General features: G+C 44.2%; 4 protein-coding genes across 4 annotated transcripts; 2 read left to right on the top strand and 2 right to left on the bottom strand.

Moving 5' to 3' along the window:
- Positions 1 to 7,577: 7,577 nt before the first annotated feature.
- LOC128301172 (vacuolar protein sorting-associated protein 41 homolog) lies at positions 7,578 to 13,194 on the top strand. The gene is made up of 10 exons (XM_053037521.1): positions 7,578 to 7,734; positions 7,834 to 7,971; positions 8,042 to 8,333; positions 8,397 to 8,595; positions 8,658 to 8,812; positions 8,886 to 9,075; positions 9,144 to 9,284; positions 11,325 to 11,795; positions 11,863 to 12,656; positions 12,726 to 13,194. Exons 1-10 carry the CDS (start codon positions 7,723 to 7,725, stop codon positions 12,857 to 12,859), a joined length of 2,526 nt encoding a protein of 841 aa, XP_052893481.1. The 5' UTR covers positions 7,578 to 7,722; the 3' UTR covers positions 12,860 to 13,194.
- Positions 9,366 to 11,395, bottom strand: LOC128301174 (beta-1,3-galactosyltransferase 6). The gene has a single exon (XM_053037522.1). It carries the CDS (start codon positions 10,835 to 10,837, stop codon positions 9,644 to 9,646), a length of 1,194 nt encoding a protein of 397 aa, XP_052893482.1. The 5' UTR covers positions 10,838 to 11,395; the 3' UTR covers positions 9,366 to 9,643.
- A 950-nt stretch (positions 13,195 to 14,144) lies between the features above and the next one.
- LOC128301175 (fructose-1,6-bisphosphatase 1) lies at positions 14,145 to 17,310 on the top strand. The gene is made up of 4 exons (XM_053037523.1): positions 14,145 to 14,322; positions 16,062 to 16,251; positions 16,331 to 16,582; positions 16,651 to 17,310. The coding sequence occupies exons 2-4, from the start codon at positions 16,076 to 16,078 to the stop codon at positions 17,231 to 17,233; spliced, it is 1,011 nt and encodes a 336-aa protein (XP_052893483.1). The 5' UTR covers positions 14,145 to 14,322; positions 16,062 to 16,075; the 3' UTR covers positions 17,234 to 17,310.
- A 73-nt stretch (positions 17,311 to 17,383) lies between these two features.
- On the bottom strand, positions 17,384 to 19,596 carry LOC128302581 (tRNA-dihydrouridine(47) synthase [NAD(P)(+)]-like). The gene is made up of 5 exons (XM_053039431.1): positions 19,565 to 19,596; positions 18,996 to 19,498; positions 18,817 to 18,937; positions 17,596 to 18,711; positions 17,384 to 17,523 (listed from the first exon to the last, which is right to left on the bottom strand). Exons 1-5 carry the CDS (start codon positions 19,594 to 19,596, stop codon positions 17,454 to 17,456), a joined length of 1,842 nt encoding a protein of 613 aa, XP_052895391.1. The 3' UTR covers positions 17,384 to 17,453.
- Between the last annotated feature and the right edge of the window lie 421 nt (positions 19,597 to 20,017).

Genomic DNA, 20,017 nt, shown 5'->3' with positions numbered 1-20,017 from the left:
CGATGCGATACGATCGGCGGGTTTTCGCGTTGTTGTCAGTTGCCGGCACATTCGTAGGTGGGTTGGAGGGTGTGTACGATGTGTATGTGCGTCGGCAGGGCAAAATGATCAGTACCAGCATCAACTGCTTCCATGCTCCCGAAACACCATCATATCATCATGGGCTGGGCAGGCGCGGAGCAGATCACGCGATCGATCATTCAGGAGTATGTATGGGTCTGTTACGCGAATTGTTTTTATTTGCATTATGCTTTGCGATGTCTCATTACCGAATTTATAGCTTGTTGTGATGTACTCCCATTCATTCATAATCAATATATTCTACTTCAATGCTACTATTGTTGCTACTATTATTCCAACTATCATTCCAAGATTTCGTCTTCAAATAATTGTGGATCTGATATTGAATCGTATCATAGAGACTAAGCCACGTTAGAACCAGAGTTCCCCATTACTGATAAAAGCTATATATGCAGAATCTAAGATATCCTTAATTCGAAGACTCCTCTAATCAATTTGTGGGGTCAATTTCTTCCGATCCTAGACCGCGGGAGGTCCTCCACACAATGGTTCTCGTGGTTTTGCAAGTCCTCAAATTCATCTTTGAATCAAACTAAAATCCTCAAGTCTTCATCCGCAATAGAATTTATGTAATCAACTGGTTGAAATTTATTATCCAAAACCTCCGGGCAGAGAGCATTTTACGAGCAATAAAACAACAAATTCAAAAATCATTAATTACGGTCTGACATTGAGATCATTTACCAGATACATACCAACAATCTCGTCATTTATGACGTTCGTGCAAGCAAGAACACGCTTGTTAGATTTAGAAGTGATTAGTGACATTGTAATGTTGCACGTCGGAAAATTTTACAACCAAATGCACATTCTCCATTTACAGTCCCCCCACACTTGTACACGATTGCTACATTCACGAAACGGAATCCGGCAGCGAGGAGTCTGTAGGAAGTGGAGCAAATTCTGAATCCCACACCATGGTGACCTTGTAAAATGACGACAACGGGCAAGGTCCGGTCGGAATGCGAATAATGATGAAGTTGCTCCATTTGCTGACGATTGCGAACACGAGGAGGAGAGCCTGTCCGTGTTCTTGATGATCCTCTCGCCTGCCTGGTTCGATGATAATGGTACTACACCTCCAACACTACGCGCTTGATGCTCAACGTGCAGTGCGCGTGTTCGGTCAGTGCATTTTAGAGTCTTCCTTCATTGTAATACCTGCACACAAGATGACACGCGATCATACGATGATTGCCCGATCATCTCCACGAAGGATGGTCCCACATCGTTTTTGAATGTGGGACTCCACAAGCTGTGATGCAACACCATGATGCATTGCACGAATCAAGTAACCATCGTTTGCGCGGTTCATTTTCAACGCGAGCGTGTTTCGTGTGGCTGTTGAGTCTATCAGCGGTAGTTCTAAATCGCAGCTGATTATCACAAAAAAGGCAAATTGTTTGCTAAATTGCTTTATCGAAGTACGCTGTCAGAAGTGGTACGAACAGTGGTTTGCTATTTTACAATGCTTTACCATTAAGAAATTGTGAAACGTTTCACCGCACGGTCGAACTTTCCAGACGCACACAGCGCAAAAATATGAAAGTGAAAGTTACCTAAAATAAAACAAAACCAAAAACCGATTCCGAATTTATATGACACCAATCTGGAGATGTGATTTAGCTGCCGAGACTGCCGAGAGGGTGTGTGTTTTGTGCGAGGAAAACCAGCAAAACGAAGCCCGCGGATGGATGGATGGTGGAAAATTAAAATCAATTTCCAACCGAGTGGAAATACTGACCTCTACCGGTACTCCCCCACAGATGGTGGAGTTTCGCAGGAGGTAAATCGATCGAATGTGCAGAACGCAAGAGGCAAATGTGTAGTTCCCCCATCTTCAAGCCAGCAGGTCTGAGGTACCTTCCCCGGGTGTGTTTGTACAACGGGCTTGGTCGAACTAATTACGGATTTTGCGAAACTGTTTTGTGCGGCCTACTTCGTCGATTCCCATTTCCGCTAAAGTGCACACACGTCGAGCAGTTCGTTGTTGGATGTAATGTGTGAGATAGCACAGGTTTGAGGCACAAGCACAACGGTTGGAACAACGGATCCACCTTCATTGGTATCTTTCCGACAGTGTCTTTTGCGGGGTTGTTTCGTTCATTCATATGGATGCGTTCGTCCGAGGCGAGGCTCTACGTTTTAAGCGAAGAGAGTCAAAATCCATCCCCACGATTGAACGAACGTACGAATTGGTAGCAAAAGGTCAATGACTTCTATTTTTTGTTAAATACAACAAATCAGGGAGAGATGAAAACCCTCAAACCATCGAGACGAGGTAGGGTGATACCGAACATGGACTACATAATCCATAGGGCCAAGGTTCAGATTATCTTTTTAACGATGTGAGAACGTTTGCAGTAGCAGACATCGATGTTAGCGAACGTTCCAGCAACGGCCAAGCAGAGGTCGAGTAGTCCTTTTTCGTGCGTTTATAGCGATCGATTGATTGCGAAACAAACACACTCATACGCAAACATCGATAGCAGGAAAACTTTACCTTTAACGTCCACCTACGCAAAACTATATATAGGGAATCGATTTTCTACTACACCACTGAACAGATCGTTGCATCATGACGGCACGTATAACGAGGAGAAGACGAAAACAAATACACTTACCCTTAACTAAAGTTGTGGGACTTTGTTTATAAAGTCCCTTTTGTATTTCCTAACACTTATCAGTAGCGCTTTATAGTAAATGTTCACACCGGCGTCACGGGAAATGCACTTTTAATGTTGCGGGAGAATGTGTTGATGTCACTGGCCACAGTTATGTTTACTCCGCTGTGGACTATCACTTCCGGCAACACTTGTACAGCGCCTAGGATTTTATGCTCCTTCAGCACCACTCACAATACGCAATAGTCAACGGCAACTATGATTGCCAAAATGCTTCACTTCACTTGCGTTGTATTCGAACTCCACACGCTATGCACAGAAATTACAATCTTCACCAATAGAAAAGTATTCCGGCGAGTTATAATATGATTTCTAACGCTTGGTACTTTGCCAAATCTGTTATTTTGTCCCGTAAAGTGTGCGTCAATGCAGCAGCGCCTGGAATAATGCTTCCGCTGGTGGTGAACACTTTTGCTGAAATGCGTTTTTCACCGTGTGTGAAATATGTTGAGTTTGCAGCGGTCCTCGGCATGTACGCAAGATGGAAAACGGTTCCCGCGCCAGAGTGGGAGCAAACAACGATCGAACGCGAGACGCGAATTTACTCTCTCTCCAGAACAACCCCCGGAGTAGTGTGACGGGGCACGCTATATCCATCGAAGCGAGATGGAGTAAATGGAAAGATCGTACGATACACACCAACACACACGGAGGAAAATATGACGCGCTTGGAAACGTTTGCCGGCATTGTGTGACATTCAAAGAAATTTGTTTTATCTTTTTACGTAAAACACTGGAACGAGGCGTTCGAAATTTTGTTTTACCATATTTTAATCAAGACACCGAGTGGAGTGTCATGAAAAGAAGAAATTTTGCCTAAATGGCCTGTAAACCACGGGCTGAAAAGCAAAGATAAACAAACAAGCACCCTTTTCACGTGCTTTTCCCTCGTCGGGCTTAAGAACGGTAAAGCGACATGAATCATATGATATGCACGGCTGAAGTCCATCCAATCTCAAGGTGAGGAAACACCCAACAAAACTGACACCGTGCAAACCACATCCACAAGCAGGTCTTGGGCCACTGATGTAATCCTCTGTCCAATCCAGTCCCTCACCAAACAAGGACTCCCTTCGAAGGGCCTGTGCATGTTCCATTCGAGGACATACTGCGACCCGAATATTACGGTATTAGCGGAATACCGTGAAGTTGTACTGTCAGGCGTACAACATTGCCATTCACAAAACACAATGATGCATTGCAATTCCAATCCGAGTAGGCGAAGTTGGGGTGACAAGATCGAAGCGATATTGCGTGCGGTGTTAGTGAAGGGGTTGGAATGCTACAGACTACCCCGTTTTCCCTCAACAAATGACGTAGCAGCGGGATCCCTTACGGCAAGATCCACGCTTTGGATGATTGACACTAGGCCGGTTTGGGTTTTGGACGAGACGCCAAAACAAAGGGTGGAAAGCCGTGTTGGAGTGAAGTAACGGCCGCCCGATGTCAGACCACTGCGAGATATCCAATCGGAGGTAGGCTAGTCTCTTTGTAAATATGCGCGCGATTTTCGCACACCAGCACGCATGACTCAACAAACTGCCGAGAGAGCGCCAGACTGAACTCTCGCGCTTTCTGTCTGGAGATGCGGCGGTTTTTTTGTTTGGGTTTTTTTTCATGTTAACACTGGAATGCTCCTGCTTCGGTTTCGACCAGCGGTAGGATCGTACAAATTTCCCCTATTTCGCATACGTTGAGAGGGATTATTATGTTGTTGCATTGAAAATCATATGATTGACGAAACTTCAACTATGCTCCGTGCTCCAATGTACAGTACGGAAACTTCTGATATCATCAGGGGGTTGTTGTTTCATGAGCTTTTGTGTCACTATTTAAACGGTTTCTATCGTTTCTCGAAGATATATGTAAACGGTAAATGTAAAGTACTTTACAATATAGCGTTTAGAGTGTTGAAGAAAGCGGGATTGGTAATCGTCGGATACCGGGTTTGTGGTCAGGTTGTAAGTGGTGAGAGAGTAAACAAAAGTTAAATCTCACCCTGGTTAACACCTGGTGAGAGAGAGAGAGTGAGCTTCTTTTTCAAGTTCAATGTCGAGCCTACTACGTACGTCGTATATCTGGAGAAAAGTCTTGTTTCTCGTATAAACAGTGCATCAAGATTACACCTGCACTGGCTAAAATTGAAATATAAATCCACAATCCACCCACGCCGTTTTCAACCCTAAATTCCTGCAATGCCTTCTGTGTTGCCATCTTGTGGATGATCTGACGTACAGGTTGTCCAGTGTCATTCGAATAACCTGACCAACCCATTGAAACCATAACGAATCTTAGAAACAACCTTTTCTACTTCTTTCCCACCTACAGAGATTTTGTTCTGCTTAGGACAGAGACATGTCTCACGGATGATGCACTGATGCATATGAGTAGCATAAATACGTTATTCTGTCTTCGACCTTCGCGACACGTGTATGAAGCGGAAAAGACAGTTCAGATGATTGGGCAGTCTGCCCTCCATCTCAATATCAATGGTGTTGAAGGTTATCATTTTTGTCCCAAGATAGGTGAATTAGGCCTTTATGATTGATAATATTGCAACAGAAAATGACTACAAAATTCAAAATTCCCACAATAACTCTCTTTAGTAATAATCAACTGTTGAAGGTATTCGATACACCGAATATCGAGGATCGTAACTCATCTAGTCCGGCTTCTTATAGTAGGAACCATCTTTATGGACCACGTAAGCAAGATTCAAAGAAGAGGTATTCTCTTCTATTTCATAGCTCTGGTTAGGTTATATTCCAGCTATATTGCTGTTTGAATTTTCATTCGATTGGCGAGGAGGTTAGAAATTGATCCCGTAAAGCCGTAAAGTTGACGAAACACCCCATACAACAACAAAAGCAACACGCGTTATCAGCTGTTTCTCTAACTGCCAGTCTAAAGCCCGGTCTGTTTGGGTACGCAATCCCGTATACGTGGGACGAACCGTGCCGCCTGTGACTCTCAATGTGACTTTAACATGCCCGGTGGTAGATTACCATTTGGATGGAGATGAGTGGCGAACATTACGTTTACTGTAAACTGTCTACGTTCGTAGTGTTCGTACGTCATACAATAATGTTTAAATATTGCTTCAATATGTTGCAGTGAAACATACGCCGACGAGTGCAACCGACGCAAAAGGCAACTGTAGGGAGAATGAATGCCATGCCCAAAGTTCAACAAGTGGCTAGGATCAGATTGATTTGCCGCAAATATTTATAGCTGTTGTTATTAAACATTAGATACTTTTGAATGTCGTGATTGAGCAATACGGCCTGGTCGTTTCTTTTGAATAAACATAAAAGCTGTGATTGAGATGGTTTTACACATTATAAACCTTACACAATTTCCAACATTTAGTAATTCGTGTTTCAAAGCATAGGTTATCTGTCTCGCATGCTTGCAAGACAGCATCGTGCTTCCAATTGCAGTGCTCTTTCATGCTCGTGCCGATGGACTAGCTTGTGCGGATGGCCAATTGTGCTGCGAATCATACGATGGGCGTACGAGCATTATCATATTAATCAACGTCTTTAAAAAGAGCGAAAAAATATAATGCTCCTATTAGATGCGCCGAAATTGGCCTCATGATCATCTGAAGCCGGCGTGACGCGAAAGTCCACAATCAGCTGTTGCTGCACTGACACACACCATTTCGATCACACCACCAGTATAAAGAACTGATATGTTGTTTATGTCCTTACAGTGACGTGTTAGGGGCTTATTGCCCGTTTACAAGTTACCAGCCGTCTCCATCGAACTGCAGACGCAAACCCCCACACAGATAGAGACCTGAGCGCTGTACTTCACGACCGATACGTCCTCGCCGACGGACTTGACCTTAGCAACGGCAATAATCAACGCACCGCACCGCCACCCGGGCAAAGCCCTGCCCTATCATAAACCTTTCCTGGTGCGCTGGTTCGTCCAGTTCTTGCTTATCAGTTTGATACCGATTGAGACAGGCATGCTGTTCGCTTTAGACTTGGAAATGTATAATGCTGTGCGATAATGCTGCAATTTTTGGCAATAGACCATCAGATAATTGCAATTCGAGCGATTGTTACACGTTTTTTAACTTAAGAAACGTGTTGAGCCGAATAAGGCCTCGAATAAATGAAAAGAGCATGACACGAATTGTTAACAAGACAAAGTCATTTCATGAAATCCCCAGTTTTTTAGTTTTTTTTTTGTTTCGTTAGAACGGCCTGGCCGTATCGACTTATTTTACCACGTAGCCGGATAGTCAGTCCTTGCTGCGGGGGATTGGTCCGGATCGGATTTGGTCCGGTCCGTTCGTGTGAAGACCGGCTCCGCTACCATCATGCCACCGGACCGCTCCCAGTTTTTTAGTTCTAATGCATGTAAGTTATTTTTTTATCCACTACTCCTGCTTGATATATTTATTACAACTTCCGGTTCGTCGCTGTTTTATAAAAAATAGCCAAATGTTTTTGAACTTTCAGTATTGCACGTGTAGGAAATATTTCACAATAGAATCGTTTCGTTTCAGGTAGAATTTCAGTTTCTAGTGTGGATGCTTTCGATGAAATATTTCATCAAGTATTAAATATTATGACTAAAAAATAAATTTGCACCAACATTTACATTACACATCGTAATATTACATTTGATAGAATTTAAATGGAATTTGTTTTAACATAACGTCTGTTATGTTGAATTACTTTCACTGCAAATACCACTATCCCGTCAGTATGCAATCAAAACAAACATCTTTCAGCTGTCAGTGAATAAATAATTCTATTTTGCTTTTTGGCAAACTTTCTTACTCATTGTTTTACGTTGTCGATTGACTCCCACAGCATCTGTGTCCGATTGTTTATTGTGTTGTCCCTGAACGAGCCCAACTTGTGTGATCCTCGCCCGAACGATAGGTGCCAGTGCAACATCGCAGATGACCATTGGATTGTGTACATTGTAAGGGACGATGGTTGATTCGGTAAGTTAGAGAATGTAGAGCATACAATACTACCACTGGCTGATTCGTCCTTGGATAACGATACTGTTGCTTTGTCTTGTTGCCCCTTTCCTTCGTCAGCACGACCCCGAGTCTGCAGAATCCTGCAGCTTAACGGAGGATGATGTGGAGCCCAAGCTTAAGTATGTTCGCCTTTCGAACGACATAAAGAATATTCTCAGCGAGGAAGCGATCAGTTGTATTGCGGTACATCCGAGGGTATGTACGGCAGGTGGAAAGGCGACACTAGGGTCTTTTTTGTACATGGTAACACTGCTGCTTCTTACAGTTTCTTTGCCTAGGGACTCACTGGGGCCGTATACACATGCTGGACCACCAGGGAAACTGTGTGCATACCGTTATCAATCGGAAGGAAAATACGCACATCCTCTCAGTCAACAAAATTTCGGTGGACAGTCGGGGCGAACAGATAGCAACCTGTTCCGATGATGGTAAAGTGATCATTAGCGGGTTGTATACGGATGAAAACAATCAGGTACTATCCACGGGCAAAATTATCAAAGCGGTCGAGCTGGATCCGAACCACAATCGTTCCGGGTCTGGTAGAAGATTTATAATAGGTACGTAGAAAGTATTACTCCACCTTGGACAAAGGACTTCATTGTACGCTTTCCGTTTCATAGGCGATAACAAATTGGTACTCTACGAGAAAACATTCCTGAAAGGCTTAAAATCGACTATTCTTAGCGATTCCGAAGGTCAAGTGACGGCCATCAAATGGAACGGACAGTTTGTGGCGTGGGCCAGCTCGCTCGGCATTCACGTGTATGATTTGAATGAAAAGTGCTCACTAGGATTTATCCAATGGGAGGAACCCAAAGAGTAAGAGTGAAGGAGTCAGGTCATCTAAACAACAGGATGCTAACCATTGTGCATATTTGCAGCGGCAAGTTAACGGAATACCGATGTAACTTAAACTGGTCCAATGCCACTACATTACTGATCGGATGGGTGGACACGGTGCGCATATGTGTGATAAGAAAACGAAACGCAATCGAAGTGTCCACAAGAAACCTTCCCGTGCATATAGTCGATCCGAGTAAGTCAAGTAGCAAGGTCTAAAGGAATCATTTGTCTGATAAACCATTAATTTCTTCGGCCATTCTTTCCAGTGTCAACCTTCCAGACGGATTTTTTCATCTGTGGCATTGCACCTTTGGAAACGAACCAGCTAGTCGTGCTAGGGTACGCTAAGGAGCGAGATTCCGAGACGAACAAAGCCCTGCGGCCCATCCTGTGCGTGCTGCAGTACAATGCAAGCGATTACATTGAAATCTGCACCGACAGTTTATCGATGCGAGGGTAAATTGCATTGCAAACGTGTTAGAATATGGAAATGATTTAAACTTTCTTTATCTTCAAATATGCAGATACGAGGAATACAAGTGTGACGACTATCATCTGGACTGTTTGATCGACGAAAACCAGTATTTTATCGTTTCGCCTAAGGATGTCGTCGTGGCTAATCTGTACGAAACTGACGACCGTGTCCAGTGGCTCATAGAGCACGGGTAAGTGCGTGTAGCTCTTCCATTTTTCTCGGCCTTAATAAGTTTTCCATTTTCTCGGCTTTAATAAGCACTGGGTTGGTATTTGGTACAAATAATTTATTACACTTGGTTTAAGTCAGCTGGTGTCCGCAGTCTGTGCGTAATAGTGGCTGCCGTGCTGCTTGCAAATTGCTTGTGTATTAATCCTTCAGCTGCCTTTGTGTTTGAGATTTTCTGCGTGATCCTTGTCATACCTTAACACTCTTCCGTAATGAGTGGTCCTTTTCTATATGCAACCGGTCGTCCTAAACGCACGTTCTTATATCTTACTTGTGGTGTATGTTTGGTGCGGTACACTGTTTTATTTTTCGGACGTTATTTTATACTGCCGTTTTGCAGCACAAGCTCGGTGGCTGCGTCCAGTCGTAAAAATACTCCTTCGGTAGTGTTCCTCCACCGGATGGCGGTTGATCTTCCTCGTGCGTACACATTTCTCCCGCATAGATGTCTCGCATATGCCGTGCGGTACGTTTGTGCAGGAGCATATGGTATGCCTGACAGGCACGCGGTTTCCATGCCGTGTCAAATCGAACATCATGCCGGCGGTGGATGTTACGGAACGGTGCCAACCACGTGCCGACTGCAATGTCCTCGCTCTTGTACATCGTCAGCTGGTCGGCATAGGTAGCGATGTATGATACCAACCCCTTCGATAGGACATACCCACCACCGAGTGCGTACGGACCGTACCGATCGCACAGAAAGTAATCTTTCTCTTGCCACGCCCCTTGCTTTTGAATGGTAGCAGCACCGCGGAAATAACCCCAGTACAGCTCCATTGGGCCTTTGTTGCTTTTCTGTTGCTGCTTCTGAACCTGGTGCAGTTTTTCGTAGTAACTCAACAAATCTTCTGCCAGCACGTCCAGCTTTACGTACGTATCGTCATCCAGCTTGGCCAGATACCGGAAATCATACTTGGCGTCGATTTTCTGCATACTGTGCAGCAGCTTGCTCGTTAAGTTCGCGTACGAATCTTGCAACCCTTCTAGCTCGAGAATGTCACCAAACACCCGCTGCTCCTCGTAAATCTTTCGCCGTATGTTTTTCGGCTGATCGTGCATGCCGATTGCGAACAGAGGTTTGATTTTAAAGTTAATAACCTTAATGTTTTTGATCGGTTTTTGAAGCCACGCTCGATAGTTGGTCAGGAGGTGGCGTTGCGTGTCGATCGATTCGAGCGTGATTTGGCCCCGGTCGTTAAATGGTGGAATGTGTATTAGCTCTTCCTGGTAGCTTTCGTTGATCATACGAGGCCGGAGGTTCAGGTACGTTTCGCGGATCGTCGTCCGCCGTTCAAAGTTTTCCGGCGCCGTCATGATGAGCAGCATGAGAAAGTAGGAATTCTCCGGATCGTACACCCGGCCCATCGGTGTGCAGGCGGGGCTAGTGTTTGCAAACAGTGCCGTGAGCAGCACGCCAAACAGGAAGGCACACAGAAGTGGCACAATTCCGACACATGTTCGCTTGTGCAGATGATACCGCGTGAGTGCCATTGTGCGGCGCAATGACGACATCCGCGTCCGGCGAACGGTGAATAATTCACTTCACTGAACGTGTTAACAACTTTCCGACTTGCAACAGAATGGTCTCATCCGGTGTTTTCGTTTCAATACCACTCTAGCCGTGATTTAGCTGCCGCATTTTGTGATGCATTTGCTGTGTGGTGTTTTCTTTTACTGCCGTAGCAATTATCGCAAAATGTTTGACTGACCGTCGTCGATTGGAAAAGTGTATTTTTTCAGCTGTCAAACGAAACACCATAGTAGTGTGTGTGCCAGCTGATTTGAACAGGTGTAGCTGTGAAATATTTCATCCAGTGGTGCTAAACTCGTGTGATGACACGTGTCGCTGCGCGTGTTTAGTTTTGAAACCCGAAAATGCGCTTGTGAATGGAATCTCGATCCTTTTTTATAAATGTGGCCATAAATTGTACAAGTTATCGTGATTAAAACAAAGTTATTTACCATAAATAATTGGCTTTGTTTTGTTAACCGTTTCCAGTAAATTTGAACAGGCGATGGATGTGATAGCAACGCATGGCGGGAAATACTCCCTAATAACTGTCGCAAGGCTCTACCTGGACCATTTGCTCTCCCTGCAACAGTTTGATGAAGCGGCCCGACTCTGCCAGCGCGTGTTCGGCACCGACAAGCAGCTCTGGGAGGAAGAAGTGTACAAATTCGTGAAGGTAAAGCAACTTCGTTCGGTTAGCAGCTACATTCCTATAACGGACGCGTGTAAACTGAACCCACACGTGTACGAGATGGTTCTGTACGAGTATCTGCAGCTCGATCCTAATGGGTTCCTGCAGTTGGTCAAGGAATGGCCACCCCGTCTGTACAACACGAAGGCCGTTATTAACGCTGTGAATGATCATTTCAACAAGAAGGACGCTAACATACTGCTGGAAGCACTAGCGATATTGTACACCCACGAAAAGGAGTTTGATCGTGCTCTGACGATGTATTTGAAGTAGGTATCATAGATTAGATTTTTACAAAGCGATTATACATTTCTAACTCGAATTTCTAACTGACAGATTGCAGCACAAAGATGTGTTTGAGTTGATCACCACGTACAATTTGTACGGCATGGTAAAAAATTGCATCGTACAGCTCATCGAGTTGGACAGAGAGCGTGCGATCGCCATGCTGCTGAAGGATCACATCCCCGCCGAAGACGTTGTCCGAGAGTTGGAACAGTGTGAACAGTACCTATACCGATTTCTCGATGCGTACGATAAGGTGAAAAGCAACGAAAAGTTCCATTGGCGTCTGGTGAACCTTTACGCACGATATGAGCCAGAAAAGTTGCTCTCCTTCCTGAAACGCTCCAACAGCTACCCGATACAGGAAGCGTACGATATTTGCCAGGGATTGAAATTCTACCCAGAAATGGTGTATCTGCTCGATAAGATGGGCAGCACACGGGAAGCACTCACGATCATCATGCACAACCTGCAGGACGTACCGATGGCGATCGATTTTTGCAAAGAGCACGACGATATGGACCTGTGGAATGATCTGATCAACGAGTCCGTCGATAAACCACATGTAATGACGAAGTTGCTGAACAGTATTGCCGGTTTTATCAATCCCGAGCTGCTGGTGGACAAAATCAAATCTGGTCAGGATATCGAGGGGCTGAAGGAGTCGGTCATCAAGATGCTGTGCGGGTACAGTTTGCAAGTGTCGATACAGGAAGGCTGTAATCAGATACTGGGTGGGGACTATTTTGACATGCACGAACGATTGCTACGCGTGCAGCAGGGTGCACTGTACGTGACAACCGATCACGTGTGTGGCGTCTGTCGACGGGACATAATTGTCAAGGGTAAGTTGAAGTAAAACCCCCAGAGAATTTCAATTAATTTTCCAATCTTTTTGTTATTTAATATTACAGATAGCATGAAGGCGGATATCGTAATGTTTAACTGTAGGCACTACTTCCACGAACCTTGTCTGCTGGACAAGTACAACTTGGACATATGCATAGTTTGTAACACTAAAAAAATGGGAAACGCGGGAACATTTTAGGCTATCTTCTTTGAACGCGTGTGTTTATATATGTATGTGCCTAACAAACATAGGGAAAGCTTGCAAAAGTAATGTTTACAGGAATTAGATCGAATGTCAATAACAATTCACTGTACTCGAATTTTATACTTCATACGAACGCTTCCCATTTGTAAGCAGCATCCGTTATGTTTCTAGATTATAATTTTAAACCTGTGTTCTTAACCAAAAACCATATGATGTGTACAGCATAATTTCAACTTCAGTATGATATAAATTAATTACCAAACCTGATTGTCGCTATCGAAACGTATGGCTGAACGTATAACAAAGGCACCATAAAGACGAAAAAAGCTTAAGACTCGAGACGATGCCAACGCTTGTTTTGCTCTGTGTGAAAGAACTTTAATTTACCACTTTAATATAAAAGGGAATGCACCCGAAATCAGATAAATCGCTTGTGTTGGCCAATAGTGATCAAAAAGCATCAGCTCGTTGTTGATACAAGAAGGAACATGCAATATGTTTCGCTTGTAATTTGTTTCTAACCGCGAGCGCGCCGGATCACTATCATTCAAAGGCGCGATTCGTATCTGCCCCTTTGGTCTGAAAGGTGGAATAGGGCAATCTACCCTACCACACACTTTTTTACATGCTCCACAAAATTCCCAATCTCGTCCATTCAATAATAAACTCATACACTATAACCACGGCGATAATTAAACCGCGGTAAGTAGCGATATTTGTTGTGTGCGTAAAGTAAGTGGGGATGCTTTAAGGTGGGGGCTTGGCCACTCAACAAGCATATATGTATATGTTGTAACATAACAGTAAGAAATGTAGAGAAAATGAAGCGATCGTGGTAGAGAGTACTGATAATGCTTTTACGCACGTAATACCAGGGGCTCGTTTTGTGACAAGAAATGATTACCAGCAGAAATGTAAGTGTCTTCAAAAAGTGTCCAACTTATGAAAGAGCTAATCTAACGTATCCAATAAATATGAAAGATATAATACAAAAGCATGCCATGAATGTAGTTGAAGAAGGCCAGAAATATAACGATTCGGATTCAATTGACTGCCGATTATCGCTGAAGAAAGATCTTTCTTACCGCATTAATTATTCTGTGATAGAGCTTTTGCGCACACACACACATTCCGGTGTCGGTTTCTTGTGGGAGAGTCCCCGGATTAGATCGTGAGCGTGTACGCGCGCATCCGAGAGAGCAATTCTTTTCGCAGGCGCCCTAAACCGTAGCACTGCTGTTTGGCGAGCACATTTCATTCGATCCTTGTCTGCCTTCGTTGACGGTGTGCCGGTAGTTTTGATCCGGAATTTAGTGACGTTTCAGTTTTGCCACGGGTTCCGGTGCGTAACAGCATCCAGTAAATAGCTTGCTTTCACCTACTACGTGTCTAGCGCGATCATCGTGTGATCGGACCTTCGAGAAGCCGCTTGTTTTCCAGTCTACCTCAGTCAAAAGGTAAGTTTGTGTGCAGCGGTTTCGCAAGCTAATTCCACCAGGCGACATAAAAGTGTTTAAAGTTTTAGCAATAGCAACAGTTGACTTTTGGGAGATACTCCAAATCGCCTTTGGTACCAAGAGCGTTGTTTATTTTGACTGCTACTACTGTTACTGTGGTTACATAGCAACGTTAGCGTTGGAAGGTAGTACGGATATTTTTAGCTACACCAAGAAGCACCGAACAACAAATGGTCGATAAAGCCAAACCGAAACCGGCTTCATCGATCGGTGCTTTTGTTGGTTGTTATTCCTGGGTTTTTCTTTTTGGCAAGGCAAGAAATGCAAATCGGCTCCCCGTGCACACACAATTCAGGAACCGTGTAGGCAAATTTCATGCCCAAAAACATGACAACGTGAAGAAAATTACCGGCATATGTGTTACAACGTCATCGTGAAACAGAAACCGGGTGCCTTTGACATTGACTGCCCGCTGTGACCCCTAGCCGAAAAATGTTAGCGAGTGATAGGGAAGTACAACAACTTCACGGTGGCTTCTAGCAGATGGGGGCAAACACGCATGCCGTGGGGAACAGTGGAACAACCATTCTTATCACTTGCCAAAGAGCGTTGATAAACGTCTATCATTAATGTGGTCTATCCCGGCATCTTCTGATGTGTTTGTTTGCGAAGAGTATCAACGTTATAAAACGAACTACAGTACCTATATTTCTTCTTCACATTTACATGCAGCGGTAGCATCTTGGATTTTCCACCACTAAAAGATGGCCAATCGTACGTAAAGTTTGTAAATGTAATAGAACATGTACCTGATATTGTGTAATGCGGAATGCCTGTATCGAAAGGAATGTTTCTAAATCTGCTGTCAATTGCATGGATTTACGGACGCAGCAGTAATCTACTTCACTATTCCCTCCTTGTACAGACTTATGTTTCCATGCCAACACTTTCCCTTTTTCCTCCATGCTAGATTGCATCGTACCAGCGTCACTACCAACTGAGCACGCTCTCTTCCTCTTGATCGTTATCATGCAAGCAAATCCGCCAACTACAGTGCCTCCGATGCAAAGTGGAACAATTAAAAAATCTATCGTTTTATCGCAACGTTTGTGTATACTTAGTAAATTTTAATTACCACAGCATTGTTTTTTTAACTTTCATTTAATTAATGTTTAATAAAAACGCTGCTAAGTTTAAGCTCGATTTTGATGCGCTTTTGGTGTTTTGGGTGGCGTTACCCAAAGCTGATGATCAGTGTGTATTTGTGTAGTGCTTAGTGAATTTTATCAGAAATTCCAAGAGTCATTCATTCATATGAATCTCTTCAGTGAGAATTCATTAAAATCACGAATCAACTTTCATAAGATTCATTCACATTCCAATGGAAACTTTTAATGCCCTGACTAAGGCATAGCTACGCTGCGGTTCCGTTTCAAAGCGTGAGCGAATTCTGTTAAAACATATGAAAAAGAATGGAAAAAATATCCACAATCTTTCTTAAACTGTCTGTACTGAAGTTTATGATCAGCGTAAGATCAAATGTTCGCTACTGTTGTGCAATGCTTTACTGAGACATGCCATAAATCGATAGATTTTCAAAGGGTTCCACATTTTCAAGGTACTGAATGTGTATAATAAATAAACCACCCTTTGTATTAATGCATTGTTACTCACAGTTGTTACTGCCGCTTGCTGCAAACCTTTTTGGTTAATTTCCTCCACTTTTCTTCGCTCGGTAGCTTCAGTTCAAATCATGACCCAACAGGGACCCGCATTCGATTCCAACTGCATGACGCTGACGCGTTTCGTGCTGCAGGAGCAGAAAAAGTACAAACATGCCACCGGCGATCTGTCCCAGCTGCTCAACTGCATCCAGACCGCGATCAAGGCGATCAGTTCCGCCGTACGAAAGGCAGGCATCGCGAAGCTGTAAGTAGTAAACCGCAATTACAATACTTTACGAAACGCAAACAAACTTAACATTTATCAATACTCCCCTTTTTTACAGACAAGGAATATCCGGTGATACGAATGTACAGGGCGAGCAGGTGAAAAAGTTGGACGTACTGTCGAATGAAATTTTCATCAACATGCTCAAATCTTCGTACGCCACCTGTCTGCTGGTGTCGGAGGAGAACGATAATGTGATCGAAATTGAGACGGACAAGCGTGGCAAGTATGTCGTTTCGTTCGATCCGCTCGACGGTTCCTCCAACATCGACTGTCTGGTATCGATCGGTTCCATTTTCGCCATTACCAAGTGAGTGTTCTCTATCTGCTACGCTGCGTTTATGCGAATTTTACTACGATCGTTTCCCACTTCTTCAGACAGGCGAAGGAAAACACTGACCCCTCGTTAGAGGATGCTCTGCAGCCGGGTAATAAGATTGTGGCCGCCGGTTACGCACTGTACGGTTCGGCTACGATGATTGTGATCAGTTTGGGCAATGGTGTGCACGGCTTCATGTACGATCCGTCGATCGGCGAGTTTGTGCTAACCGATTACAATATGCGCATCCCGGAGCGGGGCAACATTTACTCAATCAACGAAGGCTACGCATCTACCTGGGACGAATCGGTAGTGAACTATGTGAAGGATAAGAAAGATCCGGCCAAGGGCAAACCGTATGGTGCTCGGTATGTGGGCAGTATGGTGGCGGATGTGCATCGAACGATCAAGTACGGTGGCATCTTCATCTATCCGGCGACGGCTGCAGCGAAGAATGGCAAATTGCGCCTTCTGTACGAGTGTAACCCGATGGCTTATCTGGTAACGCAGGCCGGTGGTAAAGCATATGCGACCAAGGGCAAGGAAATTATGGATGTTGTGCCTACGTCCATCCATCAGCGATCACCAATCTATCTCGGTTCGAAACTAGATGTGGAGGAAGCCATCAGTTACATCAAGTAGGCATTGTCTCTCGAGTGTTTTTTTTTCGTTCCGAGACGTTTTGTATGTTATTTTTGTAATAAAAGTCTTCTCCACTGTAAAAATCTAGCAATCATTTGTGATATTGCGTGATATGCTCTGCGTTATGAGGATAGATTAGTTCATGTTCACAACTTTTTATTTACAAAGTTTGCATTTATGCACTCTCACCTGCTTATATCGTGTGTTCCATAAATTGCTCTCAGTAGGCGTTGGCTTTGTGTTTCGGCACAAAATTAAATCCTTCCGGTACGGGTCCAAGTAACATTTCACTGAAAGGTGTTGCAATTCGATAAACGGTAAGTAAAAAGAATTTTTTATAAAAGGAGGTGAAGTTATCCTACCTTAATTTAACCCAATCATTGCAATTTGACGATGCCATCAGGGTCTCCAAATCATCCCGTCCATGATACGCTTCCGGACGCTCGTTGATGCGCTGCGGTGGTTTTTCTAGCAACCCGTACGGTACATAACGATAAAGGAATGATTGCCATTCGAGTAGAAAGCGTCGGGTAGTCTCAACACCCTTTGTATCGCTGCCCCAATGCTCGAGCCCATAGTTGACGTAACGCTTCAGCATCTCGAACCGTTCCGCGCTGGACGGATCGAGCGTTTTCCGTTCTTTAATCTCCTGAAACACCCAGGGTTTAATGAGAGCTCCACGGCCCACCATCACTCCCGCTATGTTGGGACACTTCTCGCGTATAGTTTCATAATCATCGTAACAAAAAATGTCCCCATTACCAAACACCGGAACCGATTTGGCCTGTGTAGCACATTGCTGCAGGTATTCCCAGTCCGCCCGCTTCGTATAACGCTGTTCCTTGGTGCGGCCATGGATCGTGATCAAACTGGCACCCCACTCTTCAAACTTCGGTACCATTTCGTGTGCGATCAACTTGTTCGTGTAAATGCCGATACGCGTTTTTACCGTAAACTCTTTCCCATAGTCAGCTAGCACGCGCGCACAGCTCTGCACCATCACCTGTAGCACGTTCTGGCGACGGAGCAGAGCACTACCACCACCCTGATTGAAGATGAGATCGATCGGACAGCCCGTGTTCAGATCGATGAAGTCTACGTCCGCTTTCTCGGCGATGATTTGTGCGGCGCTAGTGACTAGCTTCGAGTTGTGACCACACAGCTGCACACCGAATAAATCCTCGCTCTCGTGACGCTTTGTTAGGGCCCACTCTTGGGTGGCACCGCTAATGATCGGTATGGCACATGCCATCTCGCCGCACGTTATATCGACTCCGTACTCTTTGCAGATTCGCCGAAATGGAAGGTTTCCAACCGTAGTGAGTGGGCTGAGGTAGAGCTTGTCGCGAAATACGATACGTTTCCGTTCTGCACTGCGAAGCTTGATTATGTCTTCATCTGTTACGGAACCGGCCGGTTTGTTTACTGCGTCCGATGATGGCTTCTGCTCAGCATTGTCTTTTTCATCAACAATTTCCAGAGAGGTTGAATTAGTTGCTTCTTTTTCTATTACAGATCCAACCTGTATGCTGCTTTCTTCCGACGATAGCAAAAGCTTAGTAGTGTCTTTCTCCTCAATAACTTCCTTAGTGGTTGAATTGGCTGCATCATTTCTTTCCTCGCGCAAAAGTCGCTCGAACTTGCTTACAAATTTGTTCGATTGACTGAAGTTATACTTTTTCTTTCGCAGCGTGTGCTGTAGATCTAAAGAGAATATTATGCTATTAGTTAAGTACAATACAATCCGGGCATTACAACTTACCCGGATTTAACCACGTTGAAACAAGCATTGCATTATCGTGTTTGAAATCTTCCGGATAAATATTCCTATTGTTTTCGTCAAGATGCGCACCGGCAAACCGGCAAGTAACGCCAAAACTGCAGTAGCCCTTCGTCGTATAGATGTAACACTTTCCATCAATATCCTTCGGTTTTAGCTGCAGAAATTTGTCAAGGTCATGAGAAAAACGGCAATTCGCGTTGCTACACTTCTTGGTAGCATTTTCCCCTAGATCTCCATCCAGCAACGATTTGCACAGCCTTAATGCGTCCTCTTCCTTAAACGGTAAGCCGCGTGATTTGTTTTGACCGCGGTTTTTCTTGCGCTTCCCATGGCCGTCGCTAGCGTTACCCTCAAAACGACCCTTCTTTTCCGGAGGTTCCGTAGACTCGGTCGCATTCCCATTGTTGTTGACGGAATCGTCTTTTTCCGGCGAGATTGTAACATTTTCGACCGGCTTTACTGTATTGCGCGGAATAAGATACCTACCGAATGGTAATAGCGATTAAAAAAGAATAAAAGACTAACGGGACATGAAGTGGAATACTTACTCTGGTTTTATGTGGCATATTCCATCATCCATCGTGTTTCAGGCAGGTTAAGATGATCGCAACAACGTACTCGGGATCCGCCGGCTGTGCAAAAGAATTGTTTTGATCGGTATTGTTTGACATTTCGATACACGTGCTCAAGGTGAGTAGAATTAGTCGAGTGGTGAATTTGAGAACATTCTCACGTTTTGTCATGCTGACATAAGAGGTACCGTCACCGTACGTTTAGACACGATTAATTTTAAGAATAATATTAATCTTTGATTAATCTCTCTTTCTGTAATATGGAAAAATGCATATAACTCAAAGAAACCGTTTCAAGTTTGCAGAAATAACACGTTCAGCGCCGTGTCAAAAATCGCAATAGTTACCATTGGGCTGCAGTCCGAGCTTACTTGGCTTTTTGAATAGCAAATCACCCATATTTGGGTGATACGACCAGGCGGTAATCAT

This window comes from Anopheles moucheti, chromosome 3, assembly GCF_943734755.1.
Source record: "Anopheles moucheti chromosome 3, idAnoMoucSN_F20_07, whole genome shotgun sequence".
In the NCBI taxonomy this organism is placed as follows: Eukaryota; Metazoa; Arthropoda; class Insecta; order Diptera; family Culicidae; genus Anopheles; species Anopheles moucheti.
The sequence above is the reverse complement of the archived record's forward strand: the minus strand, read 5'-3'. Positions and strand labels throughout refer to the sequence as shown.